Here is a 16,440-nt window from a genome sequence, read left to right as displayed (position 1 = left end):
AAACAAAGAGCTTTTCGGAAATTAATGATTTTGAAAAAGAAAGTGCATCAAATTAATCCTCCAATTAATCTACACAGTGAAAGATGAGCTTTGAAGGATTAGAAGCAGAACTGAGACTATTGAAACTTGAAAATGAGTACAATAAAACAGCAGCAACTTTATACTCGACTGGATCTAAACTAAACCTCATTTATCATTCATTATTGAAGGAGTCATTAAATATAACAACAACTATTAATGAGGTTTGATCAAACTTTATATTAAGATGATAATTTTAATTTTTACACTACATGTAACTATCACCTTGATTAAGTGCTTAGTAACTTTAAAAATTCATAATCCAATTTTGATCGGAATCGGCTCAAATTTGTCACACAACATAAGAACATCTATATGTATCAGGAAAAATTATAAAAAATAGAGAATTCTCTCCTAGTCATTTTTGGCCAATTTTCCTGTACAATAGTACAGGATCTACCGCTCAATTTTTGAGCGAATGTGGGAAACCCTAATGTGTACATGTTCTTTTATTTTTAATTTTTGATTGCTCTATAGGTAGAACAAGACCAAAGGAGGAGGAGACAACCAAGACAATACAATAGCACTACAGAACAACCCACCACCAGCAACCACGCCCTCCCTTCATCATCTACTGACCTCCAACAGGAAGAAACCGAGAGAGAAGGAGACAATAAAGACTCAGAAGGTGACGATAGTAGTGGAGGTGATGAGATAACTTACAACAAAAGAAGACGGAGGAAAAGAACTAAACTGGTTATGCCTAAAGTCAAGAGAGCTGCAACTAACAAAAAACAAAAATCTGCCGAAAACTTTGACACTCTCACTCCTCCACAAAGCACGTCTGATACCAGGAACAAAGCAAAAAAGAGCAACAAGACAATAAAAAGAGCTAGTGACAAGGAAAGGAGAGAGATAGAGAAGGATGCCTCCATTCCGCCTAGCTGTACTCTTAGTACATGTAGCTACTCAAGTCATGTTTCACTTAAACCTTTCACACTCGCTATCTCTCGTATTTCTCATGTACCCACTCAGGGAGGTGCCTTTAAAGAAGGCGGAGACAAGGGGGAGGCTGTCTCATCAAATCAGCCAAGAAGTACCACACCAGTTGTACCAAGCCCTCTTAGTAATGGATCAAGATCAGACTCAGAATGGGAGATGAGCTCTGAGATATCAATACAGAATTACACCGAGAATAGAAAAAGGAGCGAAACTGTAAGAAATAGGAGTAGCGAGAATACCAGGACAATGACTGAAAGTACCGAAGAACCGGAACCAGAGGCTGAGGATGCGTCCATCATTGGTAGAAGAAGACGAGTAGCAGAGCAGAAAGTACAAGTTATCATTATTACTTCAGACGAAAGTGAAGAGGTAGAGGAGAAGAGCAAAAGTAAAAAGGAGAAAAGAACACAAAGTCGTCCTACTCTAACGAGCAAGAGGTATAGCTCAAGACCTAAGACTCATGTTGTATCATATAGAGAAGAGAGTGAGGAGGAGAGTGAATCCAGCAGCAGCAGGTCATTAGTGACAGACGAAGAAGAAGTACTTGTAACAAAAAAGGCTCAAAGCAAGAGTGTGGGGAGGCCAAGAAAGCTTAAAAGACCAACCCGAGCCATTTACGTGTATGAGTCTGATAGCGAAGATGAGGAGAGAAGGAATAGAGAATCGGTATCTCCCTTACAGTCTAGACGTAACATTCCTGAAAGTGAAGAGTCTGATAGCTTGATACCAGAGACACCACAAAAGACAAGAAGGCTAACTAGACTGAACTTGTTAAGATTATCCAATGCTAATGCTAACCCTCCCCCTCTCCCTCTTATAAGTGGCAATGATTGTACGGCTAGTCCAATACCTCATCTCTCACCACCTCTCCTGGTACCATCACCTCACGACTCACCTAGCGAGCACTCCTCTCCAATTAAAAGGGCCAGCAAGAGAGGGAGACAGATCCAGTCGTCTCCAATAAAGGATCGGCACTTACTCTCTCAGAGTGAAGCCTCCTCTCCTCGTATGGCCACTCGTAGCAGTCGTGAGGCGCTCCAAGAGAAACAGAATAACAGTCCAATAACTAAACGTACCACCAGAGCATGTACTGGTAATAATAACGAGTCTAATGCTGCTACCAGCTCTGTATCTTGTACTGGGAGGGCTAACTCTCAGTCTGATGCTACAGGAGATACTGCTAGCAGTGTGACTGAGAATGAGAGGAACGCCGAGGAGTCTGTGTCTTCGAGAGAGCTCCCGCCGCCTTCAAACCATCCAAAGAAGCGAAGAAAATTGTCAAGGCCGTTACCACTACCCCTAGTCAACCAATCAGGGTAAGCAAGTCCATTAGAGGAGTATACATGTACATGTACATACTAGTTATTACAGCAACAGTTTTATTGTTGTTTTAATAACCGTTTAGTTATATTAACTTTTTTAATTATTTTACTATAAATTCCAGACCCACACAGTACATGTACATGTATATACATCATTACGTGCATAGTATACTGTAGCTTAATAGATTGTACATGTGTGCATGTGTACATGTTTGTGCCTAGTGCATAGTTCCTGTATTGTGTGAATTGTGAGAATGATTGTGTAGGTAGTGTACAGTCTAGTCACACAATGATGCCCTCAACCACACACACACGCTTGCACTAGCAAGTGGTACAGAGTCAACTTTATCTTTAATCTAATTTATAAGTGTTTGTTTGCATTGTGATATATTGTATCGGTACTTGATTTTATCTTCCTCCCTCTTCCTTTTCTCCTCTCTCCCCCTCTCCCTCCCCCTCTCTCCCCCCCTCTCTCTCTCAGTTTATCAATAATGGAGATTACATCTTCCAGAATATCCACTATGGGTCTCAGACGAAAGACTGTCCTGGACTCGCGTCATAACTCAACCACACTGCTATATGATACTTATGATGAGGTAATTGAGACATTTCTTCCTCTCCTCTCCTACCTTCTCTATATCCCCTTCCTTTCTCTTTCCTCCCTATCTATACAACATTATTAAACTTAACAGGAAATTTAGTGCAAAAAATTCCAATCAATGTGTACTATGACATTTAGTATTTTATAATAGTCATCATACAACTCCACTTAATTGATTATGATCATAAACACGCATGTACACGTATCAAATGACCTTCACTTCTGTATTTTCACGTGTACAGTACATGTACATTGTGTTCCAGTACACATACGTTGTAGTAATAATTATAGTTTTTATAGTACTACACTTGTGACTGTGTGCGTATAGTATATAATGGCTTCAATGAAATATTTTAAAACCTTTATTAGTATGTATCTAATTACATGTACATCCGTAGCACAATTTTGCAGCTGTTGCTTCGTGTACATATACATGTACATAGCGGCCATTCATTCATACAGTACATGTACATTACACTAGTACATGTTTTATAGTACAATGTACATGTACATATAGTGCTGTATGTACACATACTGAAGGGGCTGGAGAATTTCACATTAATTCACACTCTGCAAGTGTATATATTTTTGTTCTTGTTTATATATTCCTGGTATTTAATACTTAGGGACATGTACATATTATTATTTATTTATTGATTTTATTTATTTATTTATTGATGTCGCATAGCAGAGATGGCTCAAATCACTAGCTAATTGCAGTTTTTTTTTTTTTGAATAAAATTCCACAAAATTACTCATAATATTAGTAATAATTTTGTGCGTATGTACATGTACATGTACTTAGAAACTGTACCACTTTAGTCATGTGTACGTGATTTATCTTAAAATATATGATTACCTCAACGTCGCCTGGTGTTGGAGAGAGGCACTACAGTTATGAGAAAGTTGAGACAGTTGAATAATATTGAAATTACAAGCAGTGACCCATAATACCACCTGTCTCAGAATTCAATTCTCACGCATCCACATCATCTTCCTTCTTGCATACTAAGCTGTAATTGCCATTACACCCTATCCCTTTATCCATGGACAATCAATGCATGTTTTAGTACAAAAGTATGTCATTTAATTCCATCAAGTGCATGTAGTCACGCAATGACATTAAACATTGTTAGCCAAATCATGTTAGTTTGTTTTGTGATGGTATGACAGCCCCAGGAGGACACCTATGGGCCATTATCAGAAGCCACTACAACATCAAAAGAACACACACACACGCAGTGTTTAATCCTCCTCCAATCTTTACTACTAGAGGCTATTATAAAAGTACACATGATATAATAGTAGTGTTTATATACTGCCCATTGGGTATAAGTGTATTCATTTGACTAGAATTTCACTACAGGCCAGCTTGAACTTGTGATAAGGACTAGCTCTGACAAAGAGAGAGAGTAGTCATGCAGACACACACAAATGTAATTCACTGACTGACTTATATACACAATTAACAATGACAATGTACATGTACATGCGTGTGTGTGTGTGTGTGTATGATGTGCATTGTCTGTGGTGTATATTGTATATGTCACATCCCAGCCACTACTAGTCTACTATGCTGACTTTCTTTTAAGTTTAGCTATTTATGGCAGACTATTGGGTTGCATAATTACGCACTATTTTACACCTACATGTACATGTACATGAACTCTCTCTCTCTCTCTGTTCCTCTTAATTTATTCCTTCCTTCCTTTCTCACTCCTTATCTCTCTTATATACTTAGCTCTCTCTCTTCTCCCTCTCTCTCTCTCTCTTCTCTTTCACTCTATTCTTAATAAGTTGTTTTCCCTCACTAATACATGTGATATGTAAAGAATCCTATTATTTCTATTGCTACTAACCTTACTGTACATATTTTCACACAGTACATGTACGCATGTACATGTATATATTCCTCCTTGATTGCCTAATCACCTTGTACATGTACTTTTAATGTCTTCTGTGTTGCATTCTTTGCCTCACATTGAAATGCAGTAAATAAATTATTCGAATCTCTCAAATATAAATATTTGTATAATTGTTTGTCAACTGAGAAATGCGAACTAGTCCTACGTTGCACAATCTCCATGTAACCATGTATAAGTGATCAAAAGGTCTAAGCTCTGTATCACTAATCATAAATTAGCCTGTAGCAACCTTACTCTATGCATATACAATTGTAGTTCCCTATTCTTAATGTACATGTACATGTACATGTATGTTCATAAAATTAATGCTTATTCATCGAATGCATACTCTTCATTGATATAATGCTTGACAATAAATTAGTGACATTTCTATGTGTACATTATTATCGAGATTTAGTACTTGTTGCTATCGGTCTCTGTTTGTTTTTATTTGTGTTGTATTGGCAGTCCCTTGTTTTTATTGTACACGTACCTGTATTGGCGTGTATATCAATTGCTAGCTTTACAATTTCATTGTTGGGGTAATAATGTTATTTAATAATAACGTCTTGTATGAACACTTCCACTATGTCACGGAAATTTTTTTTCATTTAACACATACCCATATATGAACATAATAGCCATATATGTACATGTACACTCCATTGTGTTGAGGTTATTCTCCCTTCATGTTAAAAAGGAATTGGCTTCTTATAATGTTTACTCTGTCTGGTTTTGTCCTGTGTATTGTTTTCTTACATATGGCCTTGTACACAATAATTGTTAGGTACATAATGTAATTGTAGAATTACAATTCTCTACTCATAGTAGCGCTCCCTTATCAATACATTGTGGTCATCATTATTATTATTTTAATCCTATGGACTATTATTACATTAATTAGTGGTTTTATTACTCTTATTTGTGTTATTGTATTTCATATCAAATGTGTATATGTGATAGATTTACATTACAGCAAGTGACGAATGCCTCATCTCTCTCTCTCTCCCTTTCTGCTCCTTCTTTAATCACTCTCCTTGTTATTTTATGATTATTATTCCTTATTTTGTACACACATGTGCATACACATAGGGCCCGACGAATACCTCTAGAGCAAGTATTAGGGTAAACAATTCAAAGTTTATTGCTCCAAAACTGAAACTGTCCAAGAAAGACAAGGCATTATAGTAGTATCTCTCTCTCTCTCACACACAGTTTTCTTTTTTCTTTGTTTAGACCACTTGTAGCGAAATTGTTTCTGATATACATCAATACATAATGATAATAGTTATAAAAAATAAAAATAATAATATATAATACAATAAAATCATGAATACAAGAGATGGAGAGGGAGCTAGACAAAAATAAAGATATAAACACAAAGTCTGTTGTGGTTATTGTCAATATAATATATATAGTGCTTATACTGTCTGTGCGTATAAAAATGATTCATAAAGTCAATATGCAAGTAAGAGAGACCAAGACTGACAATACTAATATTGTTAGTGTGTAGGATTGGACCATCCCTGAGGAAGGTAGTTCAATACGGATGGTTGGTAAGGGATTATTTTTAGTAGAAGAGGAAGAGAGAGAAGCAGAGGAGGAGGTGCTAGTCGCTAATGTCGAAGAGAGAGACTTGGAAGATGATACTGAGGTAGTATAGGAGGATCCTTGTTGCGTGGCATGTGTTGAAGTAGTTAGAGTCCATCCTTCACTGCTACTGATAAGAGTATTTGTAGTAAGAGGTTTATCAGTGGAGCTAGGATGAATGACAGATGGTGCAGTGCTGCTACTGGTAGTGATAGTACCATTATGTATATTGATACCATTATCTGGTGGGTAGGGCTCTGGCGTGATGTATGCCCCAGTCCTAGGAAGTGCTAGCAAATCTTGAGCAATGCCACGATAGAGGGATATTATGGAGTAGGTATTAGTGTATATAACATCAGTCTGACATAACTGAGTGAGGGTAGCGCTCTGGGCTGTGTTTCTGGGATCGAAATTAAGTAAGAATCTTGAACATTGAATCAAAGCATTCCACGAGTCATTGCTGCAGGATTGCGATCGTATTTGGCTGGTTTCATAATGCATGAAACTCGGACAGCCGGTCTGGCACAAACCCTCACTCTCGTCCACCAAATCAGCCGGTAGTCTCAGTACTACACTCAGGTGCTCTCCCTCTTTCCGTATAACCACAGTCAGGTTCAGCCATGGTGCTAGTATGCTTGCCGTCGTCTTAGAGGAATCGACATTAACCTCAAGCGGACTGTATATGTCTTTCACGGCTGAGTTACTTGAGCTGACGTCATCGGGTAAAGGAGAATCTGCTGTAGCAATGTAGTTGAATGTTGCTCCTAGCGTGCAGTCTTTTGACCTGAATGTTATGTTAACCTAATGAGAGAAGACAATAAGCCACTGATAATGATGGAATGAGACAGTTATTGGTTATGTGTTTACGTGTAGGTAAAGGTGATGGTGCGCATGCTCTGACGACAGCTTTTACAGCTGCAATAGTAATGAGTCAATTATGCTAGTATAAACTGATCAATGAGCTGAGAGAGAGTGTGAAGAGTAATAGAAGTGATAAGTATTACAAGGGCACAATGCATTAACAGTGCATGCCATGTACCTGTCAATTACATAAAAACAGCTATTGATATGCAAAACAGTTAAACCACACAATTGGGGAGTGAAAAAGTTTTGTCAATAATTGCCTCCTCACCCCACACACACACAAATGCACTCTCTTTCATGAAATGTGATATAATGTACTACACAATTTCTGAGAGTAAAATTTCTGAGAGTAGTATCTACATGATGTTGATGGTATTTGATGCAGTGTCTATTGAACCAAAGAGTGGTCACCACCTGTGTGGAGGACACGACGATTTTTCAAGGTTCAATGCACTGGCAGCTAAACCAAACACTTTCATCTTTATCGAATTATACTGACAGAGGAATGGTGTTGTTCTAACATGTATTGACAATATGCGCAATCAAATGCTGTACAAGTGTACACGGCTCTCCCTTTCTCATTGTAAATCTAATAACGGTACTACATTAGCGTGAGGGTGTACACGTTACAGGAAATGATAATGATATAAATAGGAATCCATGATATAAGACATGAGGCATGTGTGCCCTACTATACTTGTATACAGTTCCTACCTTATTAGGTTAATAATAGAATTTACAATTACTGTATAAGTACATAATTGAAGTACCTTGTTAAGTCCAGTGTATAGGCCGAATGGTTTGCTCTTGACTTGTCCAGTCACTTCGATACTGACGTCCGGGTGCTTCAGTAGGTACCATGATCCGGGCAGTATGCAACTACCCGTAGACCTGTTGAATCTCTCTAAGTGAGAGTAAGTGAAGAGGCTGCATTGTCTCAGCGCGTGATACTGGTGGGGCTTGCATAGAATCCCATGAGATGGCGAGACTTCTGGTTTGTACTCTGCTGTCTTTGGCTGTGAGACCACTCCTGAAGAGAACGCTGGTAAATGACATGGAGTTGGTGTAGGATTAGCAGTTTCAGTACTGCTGCTACTACTGGTAGAGGAAGGCGCTGGTGTAGGTTGCGAGCAATCCCTCGTTTTTTTATTGTTTTTCAGCGTTACTTTAAATATTTGCAGATCTACATTTCCGCCCTCGCAAGGTTCTATGCATAACTCTGCTTCTGTGATGTAAGAGCAAAACTGTTCGTTTGTGATATTACGAGTTATGTTAGTGTTTTGTTCGTATATTCTCTTACAGCTTTCCCAGTCACAGGAATCTATAGAGAAAAGAGAAAGAGAGAGAGAGAGAGAAGAAAAAGAAGAAAATGAGAATTCAAATGTTTTGATGTGTGACTCATCATTAATTAAGTGTATGTTGTCTAAACTTTTCACAGCAAGAGAAAGACCAGTGGGGAATTTATTTAGCATTCCTTTCCCCTCACCAATCCACTGATCTTTTCCCCTATCAATACACACACAGTAGTGCAAAACCACAAATTGACTGTCAACACATTTATCCATTATCTCCAGTAGAGAGGTTGTCCTCTGGGCTGAATTCTTACAACTAATTATTTTTTTGTGCTTTGCACTGCACATCACCAACAGCAGCCACTAAAATGAGTCAACAGGCAGGATAGGCATCTCAGTCTCATCCTAATTTTTATCATACCATTCTCAGTGGATTCTCTTCTCAAGAGGCTGTCATTTACTAGCTGCACATTCATATAGTGTGTTACATGTATTGCACTAAGGAATCGCAATGTTTCTACTAACAAGCTAACTAGCTTGTTGAAGGTGTTGCAGACTGACCTGCACAAGAGACTGAACCAGCAAGAAACACCAGAGCGATCAAGAGATAATAAAGTCTTGCCTCGTAGCAGGAGCCCATACTCTCGGGTAATGCAGTAACAATCAGTCTTGTCCTCAAATCTATAAAGATAATGAGAGTTTGTTGTCTCTCTGCCGGATCAACTGTCGAGCAGTTTTTGAGATGCGAGAGATATAAAGCATAAAAATATTAGTGTGTGGGAGTGCACGAGCTAATATGGGTTGGGTTATAGGCGGGGTCACAAAAGAGGAGGAGACGTGTGGGCGAAGGCAATTTTTCACATCCTTACAGAATCTGCCATCTTGAGACAGAATAAAGACTAATAATAGGAGATTACATGCTCTGAGGGATGGCCGAGAAGAGAAAAAAGCCGAAGCCCTCACCACTTAGTCTGCAGTCTTCGGTAGAGACACTGGACTCACCTGATGGCAGTATCCCAGATAAAGTTCCAGACCCCTCAAAGTAAATTATAATTATTAATGATTATTGTTATTATTATATTTCCAGGCCCTCTGCTGCACCGGAGCCCATGACAGAGCAGCAAGCGTTACAGATGAAGACTTTTTTGGGTCAAAAGGAAGAGTTTCTCACCCACGGGGAACTCAAAGACAATCAGTTTGAGCGACTCTCAGAGCTCGGCCATGGGAATGGGGGCGTCGTCTTAAAAGTGATGCACAAGCCAAGTGGTATCATAATGGCAAGGAAGGTTTGTGTATTTGTATATGCATGCATCTGCACCTACCACATGTGCCCGTACAATTATACATGTACATGTACTTGCAAGCTAATACAATTAAATGGTAATAGCAATGGGATATAAATATAATGGATAAATTGAATTGCGCCGCATGTTTTTTATTTATCAGTAATTATTATTGATAATAATAAATTAATGTTAATGGTTAATCATCCAAGCAGTATAAGTGTACTGAAAAGGACAAACACCAGCTGCAAATTACATATTTACAATTTTATTTGCCATATAGGCCGTTTATAATAATTATTATTATTGGTGCTATTATTGTTATTCTTTATTTTATTATTATAGATGATATTGCTTGATATAAAACCGACCGTCCGTAATCAAATCATGAGAGAACTCAAGGTTCTTCACGACTGCAATGCCTCGTACATTGTAGGATTTTTCGGGAGCTTCCATGTCAATAATGAGATATCAATACTCATGCAACACATGGTAAGCATGTGAACACATGGTAAACATGTGACACTGTATACTTTTTAATTACATACAATATACGTGTACATGTACATGCTAAAATTGCTTGCATGTATGTGTATGTACATGTGTATTACATACTTAAAAATTATAAGTGCTTTGTTTGTATGTACATGTACATGTGTGTTACATGTGCTCTTATTTAGGATGGCGGTAGTCTTGATTTAGTTCTGAACACTGGAAGGATTCCTGTGGACATGATTGGACAAATAACAGTAGCTGTAAGTCATTATCTATTTACATCTCTTTTTGTCCTTTTTTTCACTTTTTTAAAAAACCAATGGACTCCCTATTTCCTTTAAAATGCTCTTTTACTTCTCTCTCTCCCTCCCTTTCTCTCGGTTCCTTATTAGGTATTAAATGGTTTGAAATATTTACGAGACACTCATCACATTATTCATAGAGGTACGATATTAATTAAGGGAGTGGGTGAGATACGTGACATATATTGAAAGCAAAAATTATTATGGCACTCGTATAAAATTTTAATTCAATATGTAAATTGGATTTAAGATGTACATGTATTAATATACACTGCACTTTACTCTGCAATTTCCTCTCTCTCTCTCTCTCTCTCTCTCTCTCTCTCTCTCTCTCTCTCTCTCTCTCTCTCTCTCTCTCTCTCCCTTTCTCTCCCTAGATGTAAAGCCGTCTAATATTTTAGTAAACTCAGAGGGAGAGATCAAGTTGTGTGATTTTGGTGTCAGCGGTCAGCTCATTAACTCAATGGCTAATTCCTTTGTTGGCACTCGGTCATATATGGCAGTAAGTTACAATACTTTATATATGCTCTTTCATCTTTCAATGCTGCTGTAGTGAATGAAGAGAGAGAGAGAGAGAAAGGGTGGGAAAAAAAGAGAGTAATATTGTTTTCCACCTGATGTACAAACATACATATGCAGCCCATTGCAGAAATGGTGTTCCTGTGTGAATTAAGACATATCATTTTAGGGTTTTAATATAAAAAAGGAAATGAAATAAGTAACAAAGCAATAAGTAAAAAGCACATGTGTAGTCAACTGTAGGAAATCCTATGGTCATGTGGTTGAATGATGTATAGTCATTAGCAGGTGTTACTTTTAAACGAGGGACTAAGCCCTGTATACATGTGCAAATTTAGCTATTGCGTGATAAATGTACGTGTACATGTAGGTGTTGATTTCTTGGTAATTAACAATTACATTAGACATTAGTGGCTGTATACATATTACATTATAATGCATACTTCTATTAATCTTTTAATTTACTCTAAGTTACTGTTATAATATGGTTTATGACTCCCTCTGGTTCCTCTAATTAGTGCTACATTCTAACTCCGCTTCCTTCAGTCCTCATGGCTGCTATTACAAAGTGATTGATGAACTACCTGATGTCATCTCTTTGTATGGTCTAGTCACTTTTGTCTATCTTGTATCAAATATGTGTGTCTAGTAAATGCCCACGTATTGGTTATAGGCTACTTTGTTACTGTTTGGACAGCTTTTGAGTTTTGCAAAATGTCATATAATCCTACACACATCATCCCCCTACTCTGTTTCTATATCAGGATTTCCTACAAGATTTTGGCAATGCAGCTCCTTGTCAGACCTTGTACTATAGTACAGGGTTTTTTTTAACAAAAATGAAAAAAAAAGAATCCCCCATTTTAATAATTTTTTTCTGATGCGTATACATGTTCTTATGTTGTGTAGCAAGTTTGAGCTGATTCCAATCAAGTTTAGATTTTTAATGAATTTTCAAAGTTACTCAAAAATCACGCCAAACTCCCTGTACTATAGTACAGGATTTTTGGTCAAATTTCACCAAAAACGACTAGGAGAGAATTCTCCATTTTTATAACTTTTTCTGATGCATATACATGTTCTTATGTTGTGTAGCAAGTTTGAAATAATTCCGATCAAAATTAGATTTTTTACGAATTTTTGAAGTTATTAAAAAATTGGGCCAAAGACCCTGTACTATAGTACAGGGTTTTTGACCAAATTTTGCCAAAAATGACTAGGAGAGAATTCTCCATTTTTATAACTTTTTCTGATGCATATACATGTTCTTATGTTGTATAGCAAGTTTGAGCTGGTTCCAATCAAGTTTGGATTTTTTACAAACTTTTAAAGTTGCTCCGAATGCCATGTACTGTATTGTAGTGCTTGTCAGCTCATGAAGCTCATGCTGTTTAGCTCACTTAGCATGCTTTGTGGGGAAACCCATTTCTATGTAACTTGTAACTTTTATCCTTCTTTTTTCTCCTCTCTCTCTCTCCTTTAGCCTGAGAGACTACAAGGAGAGGTCTATTCAGTATTATCTGATATATGGAGTCTTGGTGTGTCGCTCATTGAAATGGCTATAGGGAGTTACCCCATCCCTGCTCCGCCCAAAGAGCAGCTTGACGAAGAAATGAGAAATCCACCTGCAGGTATTTGATTAATAATTTCATTATGGTGCGCATTAGCATTAGTATAAGGGTTAATTATAGATAAGGGTTAATTATAGGCCCTTATAATGAATATAAAGTTATTATCATTTGTAATAATCATGTTTATTTTTTGGTTGCTAACAGAGTCACATGATGTTTATAGTTGTTGTCATGTTTGTTCGTCTCTCACTCTTTTTGTGACATTCTTAGTGCCTTTGTGGTTCTCGAGGCGGTAATTTATAGTAAAACCACCTGCAGATAACTCCCATGGGCAACTATGGTGTACACTTGTAGCTGGAAATCACACCCTAATACATCAGATGTGACATATATGCAATACCAGTGTGAGAGGGAGTTGGAATTATTTAATGAGTAAAGATTGATGCTTTTATGGTGATGGTCGTGACATACTTTTAATTGGTGTACATGAATTTTACATTAGTCCATTACATTTTGTGCGCGTGTGAATGCTACACATGTATATCTCAGTATATCTCAGTATATGTAGACTGTATAGTGTATGTGTGTAACGTAATAACATTATGCGATCATTGATTGATGGAACTTGATAGCGTTTTATAGTATTTGTGTCATGTTCCTTACTCATTGTGATGTACTAGTCTTAGGCATGTAGTCCAGCTGCTGATTGTTGTATGGGCTATCTCTTTCCCTCCCTTCCCTCCCTCTCCTCTCTGATACACCTGTTTATTGAAAAATAGAGAAAGACATGTATTTGTACATGCACATGTACATAGATAGACAGTCTGGTCATATGCTGTTGATTTTTTGTTATTATAACGACAAACTATTTTTAATAAAGTATGTATGCTGGGATGACTATGGAGTTTGATGTGCAATATTTATGATACATTGATATTATTTGTTTTGTGTACGTTGCAACAACCCGAATTATAGTTCATGAATTTCTTTTGATGTATAACCTAATTTACCAAATATGGTGTCATCTTCTCATGCTGTCATCATGGCTGTATCCACCACTCCTTAGTAACGGCCGCCCTTTTTCTCCCTCTCTTATCTCAGTGTGTTTATTAGTTTGATTCAATGTCTAATGTAATTGGCAAGCATAGTGTATATATGTATGTATACATGTGTGTGTATGTTTTGTGTGTGTTTTACAGTTGAAGCATGTGCTGATTGCCCGTAGCCTCTAATCTCATTTAAACACAAAACAAATCAAATCAAATCATAATAATTGAGCATAATCACTCTGCCATATAGTGATGGCTGTAGGCAATTTGAAGACTCTAAAATCTCAATCAGCATCATTGTTTTTGTCAATGTTGTGTGATTCAAAAGATGTGGAATTTCTCACCTTTTCATGAGTATTTAATTTACAAATGATCACTTCCATGTATAACATGTACATGTATATTTTATTGCTTAATGCAAATATGTATCTTATTTGTATTACATGCTCGTGAATTCACTCTCTTTTCTACTCCTTTCTCTCTCTTTCTCTCTCTTCATTATTCTAGGTTCTTTGCCTCCTCGCCGGAATCCTTATGCTTCACATGCTAACGCTATACGTATGCCAGTTTTTGAATTGCTACAAATGATATTCACTGATGTAAGTATATTATATACAAATACTTGATGCCTTTTTTAAAATGAATTGGATCCCCTAAAGTTAGCCATAGACAATAGATAGTACATGTATTTTGCCAAAAAAGACTAGGAGAGAAGTCTTCATTTTTTATTTTATTAAATTTTCCAATGCATGTCTTAAATCCGGTCAAAATTGGATTTTTGTGAATGTTAAAAAAAAGTTGCTTCGAAATTTGGCCAATGACCATGTGTGACCAAGTGGCACGTGCTCTTGAGCAATAATTGTTATTCTGTTTGGGGTTGCTCATTAAGCATTAATGGACTAATGTCCTTTTATGCACTAATTGCGGCTAGCTTGAGCTTTTTGAATTTAATCAGTTCTCCAATGACCTGCTTCTAATTGGCATAGAAATCACAAATAGAGTTATAAGTGTGGTCTTTCTCCTACACATGTAGCCTATAATATATTTATCATAGTAATTTGTAGTAGGAGTATTGCATTGTTTTTTCTCCTCCTCCACCTCTCCCCCTCTCTCTTTCTCTTTTTTGTCTCTTCCTCCTCTTTTGTCTGTATCCCCCCCCTCGCTCTATTATAGGATCCACCACGTTTGCCTGATGAGTATTTTGATGACAAATTCAAATCTTTTGTTGCTTTATGGTAAATCTACATTTATACATGTTGGTTCATTATAATTATATTTTGTAGTTTACAGAAAGATGTTAAAAAAAGAGGAACTCTATCAGCATTATTAGTAAGAAGAAGATAAGGAGAGGGAGAGAGAGAGAGTGGGTGGGTGGAAGCAGTGTACTATAGTACAGGATGCTCCGACAAAAATTACTAAGAGAGAATACTTCATTTTTTATGATTTTTCTGATGCTTGTTCATGTACTTATGTTGTGTAGAAAGTTTGAACTGATTCCAATCAAATTTGGATTTTTATGAATTTTTGAAGTTGCTCAAAAACCAGGCCAAAATAGTACAGGGATTTTTGGGAGAAATGGGGAGAGAGGAAGAGAAGGAGGGTGGGAGAGAAAGCTTTTAAATTAGAAAAAGTTAAAATGAGATGTTTTTAATGCTTGAGATTGCTTGTAATTTTGATGCTTTTTTCCATAATTTTGATGCTTTTTTCAATATAGGAGCATAAATTTGTAGAGGAATCCTCTAAAGCAAAGGTTGACTTTGCTTCTTGGGTCAAAAGGACAATTGATGCAAATGCACTGATAGGCACACCAACTTCAATCACATAATATGTGTGTCTTCAAAGCACATACACACACCATCTCACTCTCTCCAGTAGCAGCTGCTATTGTGGAGAGGTATTCTATATTAAAATAGATATCAACATAGACTATTATTATTATTATTATTATTATTATTATTATTATTATTATTATTATTGTTGTTGTTATTATGTGAAGAATTATTGTTATTATTTTCCATATCACTGAAATTTTTCAATTTTTCTTTAATATCTTTCTTTTTTTGTTTTATCAACAGACTAGCAATCAAGTTGTAATAATGAAAATAATAATTATGTGATATTAATATTGTTTATTTTAAAAATTAAAACAAGAAGGCAAAATAAATCAGAGGGTAGCATAAATTTGATACCATAAATTCATATTGAAAATGCTTGCTACATTTTATTATAAAAGTATTTTTTTCTAATAAAAATTAATATAAAGATTATAATTTAAAAAATTAAACCACAACATCCGGTTTCATAATTGATTTTTAACCAAAAAATTATAATTGATTTTTTTAACAATAAAAATTATAATTAAACCACAACATCCGGTTTCATAATTGATTTTTAGCCAAAAAATTATAGTTAATTTTTTTTGACAATAAAAATTATAATTAAACCACAACATCCGGTTTTATAATTAATTTTTAACAAAATTTATAATTAAACCACAACATCCGGTTTCATAATTGATTTTTAACCAAAAATTATAATGGATTTTTTAACAATAAAAATTATAATTAAACCACAACATCCGGTTTCATAATTGATTTTTAGCCAAAAAATTATAATTGATTTTTTTGA

General features: G+C 36.2%; 3 protein-coding genes across 3 annotated transcripts; 2 read left to right on the top strand and 1 right to left on the bottom strand.

The window, feature by feature from the left end:
- The first annotated feature begins 10 nt into the window (after positions 1-10).
- LOC105311962 (histone H3.v1-like) lies at positions 11-6,132 on the top strand. Its single transcript, XM_011404220.2, has 4 exons — positions 11-242; positions 556-2,336; positions 2,824-2,938; positions 5,940-6,132. Exons 1-4 carry the CDS (start codon positions 84-86, stop codon positions 6,033-6,035), a joined length of 2,151 nt encoding a protein of 716 aa, XP_011402522.2. The 5' UTR covers positions 11-83; the 3' UTR covers positions 6,036-6,132.
- Positions 6,089-9,359, bottom strand: LOC109580622 (uncharacterized serine-rich protein C215.13-like). The gene is made up of 3 exons (XM_019994020.1): positions 9,155-9,359; positions 8,072-8,622; positions 6,089-7,238 (listed from the first exon to the last, which is right to left on the bottom strand). Exons 1-3 carry the CDS (start codon positions 9,231-9,233, stop codon positions 6,297-6,299), a joined length of 1,572 nt encoding a protein of 523 aa, XP_019849579.1. The 5' UTR covers positions 9,234-9,359; the 3' UTR covers positions 6,089-6,296.
- A 78-nt stretch (positions 9,360-9,437) lies between these two features.
- LOC100638124 (dual specificity mitogen-activated protein kinase kinase 1-like) lies at positions 9,438-15,802 on the top strand. Its single transcript, XM_003384816.2, has 11 exons — positions 9,438-9,635; positions 9,681-9,879; positions 10,222-10,368; positions 10,557-10,631; positions 10,764-10,815; positions 11,051-11,175; positions 12,676-12,823; positions 14,320-14,411; positions 14,986-15,047; positions 15,096-15,141; positions 15,527-15,802. Exons 1-11 carry the CDS (start codon positions 9,523-9,525, stop codon positions 15,635-15,637), a joined length of 1,170 nt encoding a protein of 389 aa, XP_003384864.1. The 5' UTR covers positions 9,438-9,522; the 3' UTR covers positions 15,638-15,802.
- Positions 15,803-16,440: the final 638 nt, after the last annotated feature.

Source organism: Amphimedon queenslandica, unplaced genomic scaffold (assembly GCF_000090795.2).
Source record: "Amphimedon queenslandica unplaced genomic scaffold, v1.1 AMPQUscaffold_13484, whole genome shotgun sequence".
Taxonomy (NCBI): domain Eukaryota; kingdom Metazoa; phylum Porifera; class Demospongiae; order Haplosclerida; family Niphatidae; genus Amphimedon; species Amphimedon queenslandica.
Note: the sequence above shows the minus strand (reverse complement) of the source record. Positions and strands in the feature narration are given on the sequence as shown.